At 47.1% G+C, this 18913-nt stretch overlaps 1 protein-coding gene across 1 annotated transcript in view; it reads right to left on the bottom strand.

Annotated features, from left to right (window-relative positions):
- cul4b (cullin 4B) overlaps nt 1-18913 on the bottom strand; it is a 128046-nt gene that overhangs the window by 80834 nt on the left and 28299 nt on the right. The window contains exons 3-4 of the mRNA XM_072505565.1: nt 11774-11878; nt 6867-6935 (exon numbers count right to left, since the gene is read on the bottom strand). Of these exons, the coding sequence (XP_072361666.1) occupies nt 6867-6935; nt 11774-11878 (174 nt within the window). The remainder of the gene's footprint in view (nt 1-6866; nt 6936-11773; nt 11879-18913) is intronic.

Here is an 18913-nt window from a genome sequence, read left to right on the forward strand (position 1 = left end):
GAGGGCATCCTGAAGGGGGAGGGCAAACAGGCAGAGGTCGTTGTACATATTGGTACTAACGACATAGGCAGGAAGGGGCATGAGGTCCTGCAGCAGGAGTTCAGGGAGCTAGGCAGAAAGTTAAAAGACAGGACCTCGAGGGTTGTAATCTCGGGATTACTCCGTGCCACGTGCCAGTGAGGCTAGAAATAGGAAGATAGAGCAGCTAAACACGTGGCTAAACAGCTGGTGTTGGAGGGAGGGTTTCCATTATCTGGACCACTGGGAGCTCTTCTGGGGCAGGTGTGACCTGTATAAGAAGGACGGGTTGCATCTAAACCGGAGAGGCATAAATATCCTGGCCGCGAGGTTTGCTAGTGTCACACGGGAGGGTTTAAACTAGTATGGCAGGGGGGTGGGCACGGGAGCAATAGGTCAGAAGGTGAGAGCATTGAGGGAGAACTAGGGAATAGGGACAGTGTGGCTCTGAGGCAGAGCAGACAGGGAGAAGTTGCTGAACACAGCGGGTCTGGTGGCCTGAAGTGCATATGTTTTAATGCGAGGAGCATTACGGGTAAGGCAGATGAACTTAGAGCTTGGATTAGTACTTGGAACTATGATGTTGTTGCCATTACAGAGACCTGGTTGAGGGAAGGGCAGGATTGGCAGCTAAACGTTCCAGGATTTAGGTGTTTCAGGCGGGATAGAGGGGGATGTAAAAGGGGAGGTGGAGTTGCGCTACTTGTTCGGGAGAATATCACAGCTGTACTGCGACAGGACACCTCAGAGGGCAGTGAGGCTATATGGGTAGAGATCAGGAATAAGAAGGGTGCAGTCACAATGTTGGGGGTATACTACAGGCCTCCCAACAGCCAGCGGGAGATAGAGGAGCAGATAGGTAGACAGATTTTGGAAAAGAGTAAAAACAACAGGGTTGTGGTGATGGGAGACTTCAACTTCCCCAATATTGACTGGGACTCACTTAGTGCCAGGGGCTTAGACGGGGCGGAGTTTGTAAGGAGCATCCAGGAGGGCTTCTTAAAACAATATGTAGACAGTCCAACTAGGGAAGGGGCGGTACTGGACCTGGTATTGGGGAATGAGCCCGGCCAGGTGGTAGATGTTTCAGTAGGGGAGCATTTCGGTAACAGTGACCACAATTCAGTAAGTTTTAAAGTACTGGTGGACAAGGATAAGAGTGGTCCGAGGATGAATGTGCTAAATTGGGGGAAGGCTAGTTATAACAATATTAGGCGGGAACTGAAGAACATAGATTGGGGGCGGATGTTTGAGGGCAAATCAACATCTGACATGTGGGAGGCTTTCAAGTGGCAGTTGAAAGGAATACAGGACCGGCATGTTCCTGTGAGGAAGAAAGATAAATACGGCAATTTTCGGGAACCTTGGATGACGAGTGATATTGTAGGCCTCGTCAAAAAGAAAATGGAGGCATTTGTCAGGGCTAAAAGGCTGGGAACAGACGAAGCCTGCATAGAATATAAGGAAAGTAGGAAGGAACTTAAGCAAGGAGTCAGGAGGGCTAGAAGGGGTCACGAAAAGTCATTGGAAAATAGGGTTAAGGAAAATCCCAAGGCTTTTTACACGTACATAAAAAGCAAGAGGGTAGCCAGGGAAAGGGTTGGCCCACTGAAGGATAGGCAAGGGAATCTATGTGTGGAGCCAGAGGAAATGGGCGAGGTACTAAATGAATACTTTGCATCAGTATTCACCAAAGAGAAGGAATTGGTAGATGTTGAGTCTGGAGAAGGGGGTGTAGATAGCCTGGGTCACATTGTGATCCAAAAAGACGAGGTGTTGGGTGTCTTAAAAAATATTACGGTAGATAAGTCCCCAGGGCCTGATGGGATCAACCCCAGAATACTGAAGGAGGCTAGAGAGGAAATTGCAGAGGCCTTGACAGAAATCTTTGGATCCTCACTGTCTTCAGGGGATGTCCCGGAGGACTGGAGAATAGCCAATGTTGTTCCTCTATTTAAGAAGGGTAGCAAGGATAATCCCGGGAACTACAGGCCGGTGAGCCTTACTTCAGTGGTAGGGAAATTACTGGAGAGAATTCTTCGAGACAGGATCTACTCCTATTTGGAAGCAAATGGACGTATTAGTGAGAGGCAGCACGGTTTTGTGAAGGGGAGGTCGTGTCTCACTAACTTGATAGTGTTTTTCGAGGAGGTCACTAAGATGATTGATGCAGGTAGGGCAGTAGATGTTGTCTATATGGACTTCAGTAAGGCCTTTGACAAGGTCCCTCATGGTAGACTAGTACAAAAGGTGAAGTCACACGGGATCAGGGGTGAGCTGGCAAGGTGGATACAGAACTGGCTAGGCCATAGAAGGCAGAGAGTAGCAATGCAGGGATGCTTTTCTAATTGGAGGGCTGTGACCAGTGGTGTTCCACAGGGATCAGTGCTGGGACCTTTGCTCTTTGTAGTATATATAAATGATTTGGAGGAAAATGTAACTGGTCTGATTAGTAAGTTTGCAGACGACACAAAGGTTGGTGGAATTGCGGATAGCGATGAGGACTGTCCGAGGATACAGCAGGATTTAGATTGTCTGGAGACTTGGGCGGAGAGATGGCAGATGGAGTTTAATCCGGACAAATGTGAGGTAATGCATTTTGGAAGGTCTAATGCAGGTAGGGAATATACAGTAATGGTAGAACCCTCAAGAGTATTGAAAGTCAAAGAGATCTAGGAGTACAGGTACACAGGTCATTGAAAGGGGCAACACAGGTGGAGAAGGTAGTCAAGAAGGCATACGGCATGCTTGCCTTCATTGGCCGGGGCATTGAGTATAAGAATTGGCAAGTCATGTTGCAGCTGTATAGAACCTTAGTTAGGCCACACTTGGAGTATAGTGTTCAATTCTGGTCGCCACACTACCAGAAGGATGTGGACGCTTTAGAGAGGGTGCAGAAGAGATTTACCAGAATGTTGCCTGGTATGGAGGGCATTAGCTATGAGGAGCGGTTGAATAAACTCGGTTTGTTCTCACTGGAACGAAGGAGGTTGAAGGGAGACCTGATAGAGGTATACAAAATTATGAGGGGCATAGACAGAGTGGATAGTCAGAGGCTTTTCCCCAGGGTAGAGGGGTCAATTACTAGGGGGCATAGGTTTAAGGTGAGAGGGGCAAGGTTTAGAGTAGATGTACGAGGCAAGTTTTTTACGCAGAGGGTAGTGGGTGCCTGGAACTCGCTACCGGAGGAGGTAGTGGAAGCAGGGACGATAGGGACGTTTAAGGGGCATCTTGACAAATATATGAATAGGATGGGAATAGAAGGATACGGACCCAGGAAGTGTAGAAGATTGTAGTTTAGTCGGGCAGCATGGTCGGCACGGGCTTGGAGGTCAAAGGGCCTGTTCCTGTGCTGTACATTTCTTTGTTGACCTAAAGAGAGAGCTAAGAAGAGCCAGGAGGGGACATGAGAAGTCTTTGGCAGGTCGGATCAAGGATAACCCAAAAGCTTTCTATAGATATGTCAGGAATAAAAGAATGACTCGGGTAAGAGTAGGGCCAGTCAAGGACAGTAGTGGCAAGTTGTGCGTGGAGTCCGAGGAGATAGGAGAGGTGCTAAATGAATATTTTTCGTCAGTATTCACACAGGAAAAAGACATTGTTGTCGAGGAGAATACTGAGATTCAGACTACTAAACTAGAAGGGCTTGAGGTTCATAAGGAGGAGGTGTTAGCAATTCTGGAAAGTGTGAAAATAGATAAGTCCCCTGGGCCGGATGGGATTTATCCTAGGATTCTCTGGGAAGCGAGGGAGGAGATTGCTGAGCCTTTGGCTTTGATCTTTAAGTCATCTCTGTCTACAGGAATAGTGCCAGAAGACTGGAGGATAGCAAATGTTGTCCCCTTGTTCATGAAGGGGAGTAGAGACAACCCCGATAACTATAGACCAGTGAGCCTTACTTCTGTTGTGGGCAAAGTCTTGGAAAGGTTTATAAGAGATAGGATGTATAATCATCTGGAAAGGAATAATTTGATTAGAGATAGTCAACACTGTTTTGTGAAGGGTAGGTCGTGCCTCACAAACCTTATTGAGTTCTTGAGAAGGTGACCAAACAGGTGGATGAGGGTAAAGCAGTTGATGTAGTGCATATGGATTTCAGTAAAGCGTTCGATAAGGTTCCCCACATTATGCTACTGCAGAAAATACGGAGGCATGGGATTCAGGGTGATTTAGCAGTTTGGATCAGAAATTTGCTACCTGGAAGAAGACAAAGGGTGGTGGTTGATGGGAAATGTTCAGGCTGGAGTCCAGTTACTAGTAGTGTACCACAAGCATCTGTTTTGGGGCCACTGCTGTTTGTCATTTTTATAAATGACCTGGAGGAGGTCGTAGAAGGATGGGTGAGTAAATTTGCAGATGACACTAAAGTCGCTGGAGTTGTGGACAGTGCGGACGGATGTTACAAGTTAGAGGGACATAGATAAGCTGCAGCGCTCGGCTGAGAGGTGGCAAATGGAGTTTAATGCAGAAAAGTGTGGGGTGATTCATTTTGGAAGGAATAACAGGAAGACAGAGTACTGGGCTAATGGTAAGATTCTTGGCAGTGTGGATGAACAGAGAGATCTCGGTGTCCATATACATAGATCCCTGAAAGTTGCCACCCAGGTTGAGAGGGTTGTTAAGAAGGCGTACGGTGTGTTAGCTTTTATTGGTAGAGGGATTGAGTTTCGGAGCCATGAGGTCATGATGCAGCTGCACAAAACTCTGGTGCGGCCGCATTTGGAGTATTGCGTGCAATTCTGGTCGCCGCATTATAGGAAGGATGTGGAAGCATTGGAAAGGTGCAGAGGAGATTTACCAGAATGTTGTCTGGTATGGAGGGAAGGTCTTATGAGGGACTTGAGGCTGTTTTCGTTGGAGAGAAAGTTAAGAGGCGACTTAATTGAGGCATACAGGATGATCAGAGGATTAGATAGGGTGGACAGTGAGAGCCTTTTTCCTCGGATGGTGATGTCTAGCAGGAGGGGACATAGCTTTAAATTGAGGGGAGCTAGATATAAGACAGATATCAGAGGTAGGTTCTTTACTCAGAGAGTAGTAAGGGCGTGGAATGCCCTGCCTGCAACAGTAGTGGACTCGCCAACACTAAGGGCATTCAAATGGTCATTGGCATTCAAATGGTCATTGGATTGACATATGGACGATAAGGGAATAGTGTAGATGGGCTTTAGAGTGGTTTCACAGGTCGGCGCAACATCGAGGGCCGAAGGGCCTGTACTGCGCTGAATGTTCTATGTTCTATTAGATAAACAATCATTTTCCATAAAACACGTTTTTTGGGTTAGCTATCCCAAGTTAGCTAACATTAAGCTGGAGGGGTCAAGAATGAAAGGGATAAATGCACAAAAGCTGCACTGAAGGGGTCAGTATTAAGGAGTTTTTTCAAGTCGGGGCAGCAGGAGAGTTATAGAGGGAAACAAAGTGAGGACGGTGGTTGAAGGAGCACTACCAATGGCAAAGAAAACGAGCCTGCTTTTGACACAGGATTAGTTAAAACCATGAAGGGTCAAAGCCATAAAATTTGAAAATGCTGTGGGAAGCATGGATGTTTGGGAAGACCTGGGATGATTGAAAAGTTGGATTTTGAGTTTGAGTAAAAGTATTGGCATACTGGATGACTTTGAATATTACAAATGCTATAGACAGACAAGTCAGCCATGAGACACCTGGAGGAGCCAGGCACAAGGTTTGAAATACAAGCATTAGAATTTCAACTGCAGAAAAAGGGAAAGAAGAGAGATGTTATATCAGAAGTAGAAAAAGGTGTTAACGCTGACAGATTGAATGTAATGTTAGGACCCGAGTTTGAGGTCAAGCCAACCTCCAAGGTTCTGCAACCACGAGGTTAAGCCTGGTGGAGACTTCGGCTGGATACACACTGAAGTTTGCAGCAGCCAAAAGAAACAGCTTAAATTTGAAAATATCAAACTGCTGCAAATTTTGGTTTCAATATATGAAAGACTATTGTAGATTTACAATGAAAGCAGTGATGACAGCAATTTTTAAAATGTCGCGATCAAGTTATAATACTGTGGATCATGTGACTGGCATCAAGGTGGTTGGGTGCTGGAGATCAAAAGTGCGATGGGTTTTGCAAGAAATATTTATCAACGCTCGTCTAAGGAAGGGCAGGGATTTAGCACAACCCAGCAGAACAAGGAAAATGTAAGAAGCTGGTTAAGACCAAACCTCCAAGAATCTTGTGCCCAAGTTGTAGTCCCCAGATCTAACCTGTCACTTGGTTCAGCAGCTATCTTCAGTGGCCTCAAATCTGCTATCCAAATGCTGGAAACTGCCAGTCAAGCAACTGTATATTAAACTCGGCGTTGGGGAATGGAACATAGTCCTACCTTTTCAGATCGATTTTCAGCTCAGCCACGTAAGGTATAACATTGGGTAGCAGTGGGGGATCTCTACAAATGCTCTGACATGCCTGATTCCTCTCCAGAACCGCAATAAGAAATGTGCATTGTTCCTATTGATTTTCAAATTAAGCTGCCTTTCTATTTAGTGTTGAAGTGCACAGTAACAATCAGAAGTTGATTGAAAAATGCCCACAATCATTCATTTCCCAATGGCTCAATTTAAGCTTTAGAACCATGACTGCTGTCTTAGAAAACCAGAAAGATACCAGTCTTCATCCAAGGGATTCAAGAACTAATTACCTTCATGTCAGAAGTGAAGACAAAAATTGAAAAACGAGCAGAATCATTACTGCTTCCAGGTGAATTTCAACACAATACATAAGGTACATTTTTGAAAACAAACAGTTCTTCCTCAATATATATTCTTGCAAACTATTTTTTTTACTGAAATATGTACCTCAATGTAATTGTGACCATACTTACCATTTGTCTGCAATGGTCCTGCCAGCATTTATCTATTTTCTTTAGGAACAGGACACTATCTAAGGAATCTGTAAAGAAATGGTTAAAGAAAACTGAAAGTGCAAAGTTAGTTCTGCAATGCATCAAGGAAAGCAAATTTCTTTGGCATATATTCTACACCAAGGAAATATTTTAAAACTCATTAAAATAATTTATCTCCATTTGTTAGCCCCACTTAACTTTTTTCCCTTCCACTTAAGTCTCCACACAGCTTGATCATTGAAGCAAGAAGTTTAGTGAGCTCTGGTCTTTACAGAGAGCGTTCTTAAGGTGCATCTAGGATGAACCACCATTTTTGCTGTTGTTGAATCCCTATCCATATCACTAAATCAATCATATACGCAAATTTCTGAATCAAAATGTGTGCACGTGGGGGTCTGTGCAGAGGGAGAATAGCTAATACCTCATGTGTACAAGCTTGCAAGCTGTACAAAACACCCAGTAAATTGAACATTTCAGGAATTGGCAGTATCAATTTTAAGTCTGTGGAAACATTCTGAAGATATACTGCTGCTGCACTTGTAATTTAGTAACAGGGTTCAACAGTGTGCAAAAACATGTATATACACAAAGAATTAAACTTTAAATAGAAGTGCTGACGAAGGAATAAACCCAGAATGTTGTCAAATGCTGCACAACCAGTAAATTCCTCCTGAGATGTAGACAATGCTGTTTTGCAGGCACAATGATTTACAAATAGCACGGACATCCAAACAGAAAATTAGATGAACAACCAGATAATCTGTTAGTGGTGATGGCTGAAGCATGAATGTTGGCCAGGACCAAGAGAACGCCATGCTCTTCAAAAAGGTGGCATGTGGTGCTACACATCGACACCGTATGCTAATGTTTTGATGGCAGGGAGAATTCGAAACTTGGCTGAGCTCCAACTAGGTTTCCCCTCAGCAACCCACGGCTGAGGAAGAAAATCAATTACAGTATTCATTGCTTTAAAAGTAAACCGTTTTTCAACAATGTGATTTGTTGAACAAACTATAGTTTACAGAATTTTCCATGTGTTTTTCTCAACCATGTGGCTTTTCGGAAACAATGTCAGCCCCTAAGTTACAAGAATGAAACAGGAAGAAAAGCGTAGCCCTATTGAAGGTAATCAACTATTTTCAGATCGGTAAAATGGCTATTTTAACGTAAATATTAAAGCCCAGTTTTAACACCCATTTTAAAATAAGATTTCAGTACTCATATTCCGCGGTCCTTTTTTAAACGGGCCATGATCAGGAAGTGGGTGGTGGGGGAGGGTTGGCATGGGAGCGTATGGAGGCAGCTTTATGGAAGGGCACCAGCTTAGGGGCGTTAATAACAGCGCCTCTGCCGTTCCCGCCGGCACAGTACTCCACCAGCCCCGTGGTGGTGGCGGCCCCGAGAGTCTGGGGGGTAGTGGAGGAGGCATGTGAAGCAGAGGGAGCATCGGTTTGGTCTCCAATTTGTAATAATCACCGGTTTGCCCCCAGAGAGCAGGGACTGAGGGGATGGGGGATATGTTTATAGAGGGGAGCTTTCCTAGCTTGAGGGAGCTGGAGAAGACATTTGGATTGGTGAGGGAAACAAATTCAGGTACCTGCAGGTGCGGGACTTCCTACGCTGGCAGGTTTCAACCTTCCCGCTCCTACCACCAAGGGGGATACAGGAGTGTAGTTTCCAGAGGGTGGGTGGGAGACGGGACATTTGCAAGGAACTTATGGGGTCAGAGGAGACGCAGACTGGGGAGCTGAAACACAAGTGGGAAGAGGGGTTGAGAGGAGAGATAGAGGATGGTCTATGGGCGGACGTGTAGAGTCAACGCATCCACAACATGTGCCAGGCTCAGCCTGATACAACAATTCAAGGTCGTTCACCGGGCTCACATGAGTGGCCTGGATGAGCAGGTTCTTTCGGGTAGAAGATAGGTGTGCAAAGTGTGCAAGAGGGCCAGCAAACCATGTCCAAATGTTCTGGACATGTCCAAAGCTTAGGAGATTCTGGCAGGGGTTTGCAGATGTCATGTCCACGGTGTTAAAATCAAGGGTGGCACCAAGTCTGCACTGTCAATTCTATGATCTGAGTCCAGAGGTGGCGATTCTCAGGGTGTCAAAAATCCAGGAATCCAGGTGGAGAAAGAGGGAAACGTTCTGGCCTTTGCTTCCCTATTTGCCCGGAGATGGATGTTATTAGCTTGGAGGGACTCAAAACCCCCAAAGTCAGAGACCTGGCTATCGGACATGGCTAGCTTTCTCTGTTTGGAGAAAATCAAGTTGGCCTTGAGAGGGCCAATGTTAGGGTTCGCCCGGAGGTGGCAACCGTTCGTCGACTTCTTTGCCGAAAATTAATAGTCGGGGGGGGAATACCTCAATAAAATGTTTATTAAACAAAAACACTGCAATGAAGTTACGGTGAAAATGCCCTAGTCGCTACACTCCGGCAGCTGTTCGGGTACACAGAGGGAGAATTCAGAATGCCCAATTCACCGAACAAGCATGTCTTTCAGGACATGTGGGAGGAAAGCGGGGGCCCGGAGGAAACGCAGACAGATACGGGTGAGAACGTGCAGACTCCGCATACACAGTAACCTAGCCGGGAATTCACCTGGGCCCCTGGCGGTGAAGTAACAGTGGTAACCACTGTGCTACCATATCCTGGAATGTCTCCTGCTAAACAGATAGAGCTGTACCCCGGATGCAGTAATACCCCCCAATAAGTTGTTTGCAAGTGTGATTCATAGGCATGCAGCTGAAATGCTCCAAAATCATCTGCTGTGTGAAAACCCAACAACTAATCAGCTCCATGATCAACAACTAACAATTTTGCATTAAATAAGTCACCCATGCACAAATCCCATAAGGATGGTGTTGTGGTGTTATCACTGGACCAGTAATCCTGAGCCAGTGTAATGCTCTGGGGACCCTGGTTCAAATCCCAGCAAACGGTGGAATTTTACCTCAATAAAAATCTGGAATTAAAAGTCGAATGATGACCATGAAAAGCCATTACTGATTATTGCTTATTGTTGGTGGGTGTAAGTTTGGTGGAAAATGTGAAAAAGGAGAATAAAAATATTTTGAAAAAGCATACTTGACCTCACCTTCAGTCACCTGGCGACTATAAATGCATCTGTCCATAACAGTATCGGTAGGAGTGACCTTCTCACAGTCCTTGTGGCGACGAAGACCTGGCTTCACACTGCGAAAATCCCAAGTCATATTGCGTGGCGCTACCACCATGCTAAATGGGATAGCCTTCAAACGATCTAGCAACTCAAGACTGGGGTACTGTGGGCCATCAGCAGCAGATTTCTACTCAACCACAATCCGTAACCACCAAGCCAGGGGATCAAACCTCCTTAAATTATGAGTGCAGAGGGCAGCATGGTGGCACAGCGGTAGCATTGCTGCCTATGGCACTGAAGACCTGGGTTCTAACCCCAGCCGTGGGTCACTGTCCGTGTGGAGTTTGCACATTCTCCCTGTGTCTTCGTGGGTTTCACCCGCACAACCCAAAGATGTGCAAGTTAGGTGGATTGGCCACGCAAAATTGCCCCTTAATTGGAAAAAATAATTGGGTACTCTAAATTAAAAAAAATTTAAATTATGAATGCAGGAGCGCATGCCAGGAGCAACACCAGGCATACCTAAAAGTGAGCTGTCAACCTGGTGAAGCCACAACACAGAATTACTTGCATGTCAAACAGCATAAGCAGCAAGTAACAGACACCGTTAAGCAATTTCACAATCAATAGATCAGACCCAAGCTCTGCAGTCTTGCCACATCCAGTCATGAATGATGGGAAATTAAGCAATTCACTGGAAGCGATGGTTCCAAAAATATCCCATCCTCAATGATTGCAGTGCCCAGCACATAGTGCAAAATGCAAGGCTGAAGCATTTGCAGCCACCTTCAACCAGAAGTGGAAAGATGATTATCCATCTTGACCTCCTCCCGAGGTCCCCAGAATTACAGAAGCCAGTCTTCAGCCAATGCGATTCACTCCATGTGACATCAAGAAATGGCTGAAGGCACTGATACAGCAAAGGCAATAGGCCCTGACAATATTCCAGCAATAGGATTGAAGACTTGAGGTCTGGAACTTGTCCCACCCCAACCAAACTGTTCCCATACAGTTACAACACTGATATCTACTCAGCAATGTGGAAAATGATCCAATACACAAAAAGGAGGACAAATTCATCCCCCAGCCAATTACTGTCCCATCAGCCTACACTCGATCATCAGTAACGTGATGGAAGGGGTCATTAACAGTGCTATCAAGTGGCAATTACTTAACAATAGCCTGCTCATTGACGCTCAGTTCGGATTCCGTCACTCTCACCTCACCTCTGGCATTCAGCTTTTGTGCCCACATTTGAAGAAAGGCTGTAGGCTGTAGTCAGGAGCTGAATGACCTGATGGAATCCATATTCAAACACAGCAAGACCTGGACAATATTCAGTCTTGAGCTGACAAGTGGCAAGGAACATTCATGTCACACAAGTACCAGGCAATGATAATCTCCAACAAGAGAGAATTCATATACCAGTGACTTCCCCCCCCACAAAGTCACAGTTCTTCACAAATGCTGACAAATTGGTATCACTGCATCAGCTGAAGCCGTTGAATGGACTGTTAACCTCAATCAAATTGTAACGCCCTTCCACAGCCACACAAATAAAAAATGCTAGTTTCACTTAAACAGTTAGGACACCATACCTAGAAACTGAGTTTTCTCACAATAGCCTTTTCTCCCCCAACACCGAAGACAAAAGATACGTTTATTACACTTGTTTAATTTATTATATATGGAACTCGGTGAATTTGATTTTTATAGCAAATATAACTTTATCCAAACCTTTATTGATTAGATAAATTAAAGGATATTCTCTGAACTGGTGAATTTGAGCTTTGATATGATCCTCACAGACTTGTCTCAGCTGTTTGTATAAATTTGCCGATACTTTGTAAGAACAGAGGTTCTCCACCGCCTGAAACAGAAAAAAAGTAAATGTCACACAAGGAAAATGTGAACAGTAACTAACAGTCAATCATGCTAGCCAATAGAATACACTCCTTGCAGCTGCATAAATTTTGAGCGAGGTGAATTTTCATCCTTTGTGCTCTCCCAAAAGTGCAAACAAGAAGCAAGCCCTAAAATAGGTTCCCAACCAAACCACTTTTGCAGGCATCAACAGGCTACTTGACCATTTGCCTAAGAATCTAACTTAGATAATAAGAGTAGCCCATCATTCAATAAGATGGCTGATCATTTTGCTGCCTGTTCCCCATAACCTTTGATTCTCCAAGCGTTCAAGGAAATGTCTACCTCAGTCTTGAATACATTCATATGAATAGAGAATTGGTTAACTGACAGGACAAAGAAGTGTGGAATAAATGGGTCATTTCTAATATGGAAAACTGTTAACTAGTGGGTGCCACAGTGATTAGTACTGGAGCCTCAACTATTTACAACATATATTAACGATGTGATGAATGTTGAAAATTGTTGTACATGATATTTTGTGATACGATTATTATTAAAAACCCTGGGTTCAAATACATACAGGCAGTATGTCTGCTAAAGCTGTGATTAATGAGTGGTAACAGTCAGGTAATCATTGATGTTAACCATTTACGTAGATACAGAGAGATGGCTAATGGGACATGGTTTTGATTTTGGAGGTTGCCTGGTGTGTAGATAATTTAAGATGGATTGTACTTAGTCCTAGCTAAGTAGGCCATGGTACATCTTATGGATGCCTTCGAATCCCATCTTCGATGTTTCATCCACTGTTTCCCCCAAATTAGGATGCCTTATGTTTGGGATACAAAAATGATGTAATTAACGGGTGAGCCAGATCAGTCTGTAGCTTTGCCAGTTTTGCCATGGGGTTTGGAGTTGAACAGAGGAGTCCTGCGTTTGCTCTTGAAAGGGTCTCTCCAGGACTTCCGGGTGCGGCGATGACCAGCTAAGTCGCACGTTTCGGCAGCTCCCGGTGGAACGGACTTTTGGGCTCTTGATAGGAGCCCCATCGGCAATTTTAACGGCAAATAACACTGTGCGGTAATCCAGAAGGGAATCCCCCCTGGACACGGATGGAAAAAAGAGGAAAGTAGCCGGATTGCGGTGGATCCTCAAGAGCAGCGGCCAGGAAGGCAGGCACAAAGCAAGATGGCGCCGGAAGGAGGCAGTTTAATATGGGGCCCTGACCAACAAGAGTTCCTGCGGCGTTGCGTAGATGAACTCAAAAAGGAGATGAAGAAGGAGCTGTTGGCCCCGATATTACAAGCGATTGAGGGACTAAAGGAGGAGCAAAAGACCCAGGAACAGGAGCTTCGGGTCGTGAAGGCAAAGGCTGCTGAGAATGAGGACGACATACAGGGCCTGGTGGTGAAAACGGAGATCCACGAGGCACAACACAAAAGATGTGTGGAAAGGCTGGAGGTGCTGGAGAACAATGCGAGGAGGAAGAAGTTAAGGATTCTTGGTCTTCCCGAAGATGCAGAAAGGGTGGACGTCGGGGCATATGTGAGCACGATGCTGCATTCGTTAATGGGATCGGAGGCCCCGATGGGTCCGCTGGAGGTGGAGGGAGCCTATCGGGTTATGGCGCGAAGACCGAGGGCTGGAGAAATTCCTCGAGCAATAGTTGTGAGATTTCTCCGATACAAGGACAGAGAGATGGTCCTCAGATGGGCCAAGAAAACTCGGAACAGTAGGTGGGAGAATGCGGTGATCCGCGTGTATCAAGATTGGAGTGCGGAGGTGGCGAGAAGGAGGGCAAGCTTTAATCGGGCCAAGGCGGTGTTGCATAAAAGGAAGGTCAAATTCGGAATGTTGCAACCGGCAAGACTGTGGGTCACACATCTAGGGAAACACCAGTATTTCGAAACGGCAGACGAGGCGTGGACTTTTATTGTCGAGGAGAAGCTGGAGTGAGCGGGCCAGAAAAAGAACGTTTGGGACAAAAGTGGGGGGGTGAATTTGTGGGATGAAGGGGGGGAAAAGGGGGAAAGAGAGGACTTCCCAGGTTGTTAAACCTGCGACCCTGTAACTTCTCTCTCTTCCCCATGTCGTGGGGGAGGGGGTGAGCGAGGATGAGGAGCTGTGGGCGCCGGCCATTGGGGGCGGGGCCAAAAGGGGAAGCGGGGGCTTTGTTCCCGCGCTATGGTAATCATGGCGGGAACAGGGAAGCAGGAAGGAGGGGGCCTCGCACCGTGGGAGCCGAGGTCACGGGGGGGGAAGCCGAGGTTGGCCAGAGTTTGCTGACTTCTGGGAGCAACATGGGGGGTGCATATTACGCTAGCTTGGGATCTAGCGGGGGGGGGGGGGTTAACTGGGTTGCTGCTGCTGGGGAGAAGGGGGAGCTGGTATTGGGGGGGGGGGGCCACCTGGGGGGATACAGCTACGTGGGAACCGGGTGAGGAGCTGGATTGAAAAAGGAAATGGCTAGTCGTCAAGGAGGGGGGGGGGGGGGGGGGGGGGGTAAAGAGCCCCCCAACCCGGTTGATCACGTGGAATGTGAGAGAGGGCTGAACGGGCCGATTAAGAGGGCACGGGTACTCGAACACCTAAAGAAACTTAAGGCAGATGTGGTTATGCTTCAGGAGACGCATCTGAAGCTGACAGACCATGTTAGACTTCGCAAAGGATGGGTGGGGCAGGTGTTTCATTCAGGGCTAGATGCAAAAAACAGGGGGGTGGCCATACTAGTGGGGAAGCGGGTAATGTTTGAGGCAAAGACTAAAGTGGCTGATAGTGGGGGCAGATACATGATGGTGAGTGGCAAACTGCAAGGGGAGGCGGTGGTATTAGTGAACGTGTATGCCCCGAACTGGGATGATGCCAATTTCATGAGGCGTATGTTAGGACGAATCCCAGACCTACAAGTGGGGAAGTTGGTAATGGGTGGAGACTTTAATACGGTGCTGGACCCAGGGCTGGACAGATTGAGGTCCAGGACCGGAAGGAGGCCGGCTGCAGCTAGGGTGCTTAAGGATTTTATGGTGCAGATGGGAGGAGTAGATCCCTGGAGATTTAGTAGACCTCGGAGTAAGGAGTTTTCGTTTTTATCCTATGTACATAAAGTATTTTCACGAATCGATTTTTTTGTTTTGGGAAGGGCACTGATCCCAAAGGTGACGGGGACGGAGTACACGGCTATAGCCATCTCGGATCATGCTCCACACTGGGTGGTCCTGGAGATAGGGGAAGAAAAACAACAGCTTCCACCCTGGAGAATGGACATGGGATTATTGGCAGATGAGGGGGTGTGTTTAAGGGTGAGGGGGTGTATTGAAAGGTACTTGGAACTTAATGATAATGGGGAGGTACAGGTGGGAGTGGTCTGGGAGGCACTGAAGGCAGTGGTTAGAGGGGAGCTGATATCTATTAGGGCACATAAAGGAAAGCAGGAGGGTAGGGAAAGGGAGCGGTTGTTGAAAGAACTGCTGAGGGTGGACAGACAATACGCGGAGGCACCGGAGGAGGGACTCTACAGGGAAAGGCAAAGGCTACATGTAGAATTTGACTTGTTGACTACGGGTAAGCAGAGGCACAATGGAGGAAGGCACAGGGTGTTCAGTACGAATATGGGGAGAAGGCGAGTAGGCTGTTGGCCCACCAACTGAGGAAAAGGGGAGCAGCGAGGGAGATAGGGGGGGGTGAGAGATGAGGATGGAGCGGGGAGCGGAGAGAGTGAATGGAGTGTTCAAGGCATTTTATGAAAGATTATATGAAGCGCAGCCCCCAGACGGGAAGGAGAGAATGATGTGCTTTCTGGATCAGCTGGAATTTCCTAAGGTGGAGGAACAGGAGAGAGTGGGGCTGGGAGCACAGATTGAGACGGAGGAAGTAGTGAAAGGGATTGGAAGCATGCAGGCGGGGAAGGCCCCAGGACCAGACGGATTCCCAGTTGAATTCTATAAGAAATATTTGGACTTGCTGGCCCCGCTACTGATGAGAACCTTTAATGAGGCGAGGGAAAGGGGGCAGCTGCCCCCGACTATGTCAGAGGCAACGATATCACTCCTGCTAAAGAAGGAAAAAGAGCCGCTGCAACGCGGGTCATACAGGCCCATTTCCCTCCTGAATGTGGGTGCTAAGATTCTGGCCAAGGTAATGGCAATGAGGATAGAGGATTGTGTCCCGGGGGTGGTCCATGAGGACCAAACTGGGTTTGTGAAGGAGAGACAGCTAAATACAAATATACGGAGGCTGCTAGGGGTAATGATGATGCCCCACCAGAGGGGGAAGCGGAGATAGTGGTGGCGATGGATGCCGAGAAAGCATTTGATAGAGTGGAGTGGGATTATTTGTGGGAGGTGTTGAGGAGATTTGGCTTTGGGGACGGGTCAGGTGGGTACAGTTGCTGTATAGGGCCCCGATGGCGAGCGTGGTCACGAATGGACGGGGGTCTGACTATTTTCGGCTCCATAGAGGGACGAGGCAGGGATGTCCTCTGTCTCCGTTATTGTTTGCATTGGCGATTGAACCCCTGGCCATGGCACTGAGGGGTTCCAGGAAGTGGAGGGGAGTACTTAGGGGGGGGGGGGGGGGGGGGGGGGGAGAGAAGAACACCGGGTATCTCTGTATGCGGATGATTTGTTGCTATATGTGGCGGACCCGGCGGAGGGGATGCCAGAGGTAATGCGGATACTTGGGGAGTTTGGGGATTTTTCAGGGTATAAACTGAACATGGGGAAAAGTGAGTTATTTGTGGTGCATCCGGGGGAGCAGACCAGAGAGATAGAGGATTTACCGTTGAGGAAGGTAACAAGGGACTTCCGGTACCTGGGGATCCAGATAGCCAAGAATTGGGGTACATTACATAGGCTTAATTTAACACGGTTGGTGGAACAGATGGAGGAGGATTTCAAGAGATGGGACATGGTGTCCCTGTCATTGGCAGGTAGGGTGCAGGCGGTTAAAATGGTGGTCCTCCTGAGATTCCTTTTTGTGTTCCAGTGCCTCCCGGTGGTGATCACGAAGGCTTTTTTCAAAAGAATTGAGAAGAGCATTATGAGTTTTGTGTGGGCTGGGAAGACCCCGAGAGTGAGGCGGGGATTCTTGCAGCGTAGTAGGGACAGGGGGGAGCTGGCACTACCAAGCCTAAGTGAGTACTACTGGGCCGCCAATGTTTCAATGGTGTGTAAGTGGATGGGAGAAGGGGAGGGAGCGGCGTGGAAGAGATTGGAGAGGGCGTCCTGCAGGGGGACTAGCCTGCAAGCAATGGTGATGGCGCCGTTGCCGTTCTCACCAAAGAAATACAGCACAAGCCCGGTGGTGGTGGGTACATTGAAAATATGGGGGCAGTGGAGACGGCATAGGGGAGGGACGGGAGCTTCGGTGCGGTCCCCGATAAGAAACAATCATAGGTTCGTTCCGGGGAGAATGGATGGGGGATTTGGAGCATGGCAAAGAGCTGGGGTAGTACAATTAAGAGATCTATTTGTAGATGGGACATTTGCTAGTCTGGGAGCGCTGACGGAGAAATATGGGTTGCCCCAAGGGAATGCATTTCGGTATATGCAATTGAGGGCTTTTGTGAGGCAACAGGTGAGGGAATTCCCGCAGCTCCCGACGCAGGAAGTGCAGGATAGAGTGATCTCAGAGACATGGGTGGGGGACGGTAAGGTGGAGGACATATACAGGGAGATGAGGGACGAGGGGGAGATCATGGTAGATGAGCTGAAAGGGAAATGGGAAGAACTGGGGGAGGAGATTGAGGAGGTGCGGTGGGCTGATGCCCTACGTAGGGTAAACTCATCGTCCTCGTGTGCCAGGCTAAGCCTGATACAATTTAAGGTGCTACACGGGGCACATATGACTGGAGCACGGCTTAGTAAATTTTTTGGGGTAGAGGATAGGTGTGCGAGATGCTAGAGGCCCAGCGAATCACACCCACATGTTCTGGTCATGCCCGGCACTACAGGGGTTCTGGGTGGGGGTAGCAAAGGTGCTTTCGAAGGTGGTGGGGGTCCGGGTCGAACCAAGCTGTGGGTTGGCTATATTTGGGGTTGCAGAAGAGCAGGGAGTGCAGGAGGCGAGAGGCGCTGACGTGTTGGCCTTTGCGTCCCTTGTAGCCGGGCGCAGGATATTGTTAATGTGGAAGGAAGCCAAACCCCCGGGTGTGGAGACCTGGATAAACGATATGGCAGGGTTCATAAAGTTAGAACGGATTAAGTTCGTGTTAAGGGGTTCGGCTCAGGGGTTCACCAGGCGGTGGCAACCGTTCGTCGACTACCTCACAGAAAGATAGAGGGAATGGAAAAGAAGTAGATAACAGCAGCAACCCGGGGGGGGGGGGGGGGGGGAGAAGGAATCGGACGGACTCTCAGGGATGTTATTGTGTATGTATAGGTATTTGGTATATGTAATTGTATATTTGATTGTTGGATTGTATTTTTGGAGAGTATTTATTTTGGACAAGGCAGTTGCCATTTAGTTTTTGTTTTTGTTTATATATTACTTATTTATTTGTTTAAAACTGGCCACGGTTATTTATATTGCTTTATTGTTGTGTAAAAGAAACACTACGTATTGTTATGTTTGGCCAAAAAACTTGAATAAAATATTTTTTTTTTTTTTAAAAAGAAAGGGTCTCTCCAAAAGGTTCTCCACAAAGAGCAGTAAGTCAACTTGATTTGTTAACTTAAGTGGCATTTGAACTATATTGGATTGCTTGATTGAAATATATATATATATATATATATAAGAGTGATGTGCAGGGCATAAATTAAAGTGTTTCTGCTCATTTAAGAACAGTTTAACTGATAATTGTAAAGCTATTTCTTTCACGGTGGCACAAGGGTTGGCAAGCACTGCTACCTCCCAGTGCCAGGGACCCTGGTTCAATTCCAGCCTTGGGTGACTGCATGTGTGGAGTTTGTACATTCTCCCTGTGTTTGCGCGGATTTCCTCCGGGTGAACCGGTTTCCTCCCACAGTCCAAAGAAGTGCAGGTTAGGTGGATTGGCCATGATAAATCTGCCCCTTAGTGTCCAAAATGTTGGGTGGGTTTT

This window comes from Scyliorhinus torazame, chromosome 5, assembly GCF_047496885.1.
Source record: "Scyliorhinus torazame isolate Kashiwa2021f chromosome 5, sScyTor2.1, whole genome shotgun sequence".
NCBI classification, from domain to species: domain Eukaryota; kingdom Metazoa; phylum Chordata; class Chondrichthyes; order Carcharhiniformes; family Scyliorhinidae; genus Scyliorhinus; species Scyliorhinus torazame.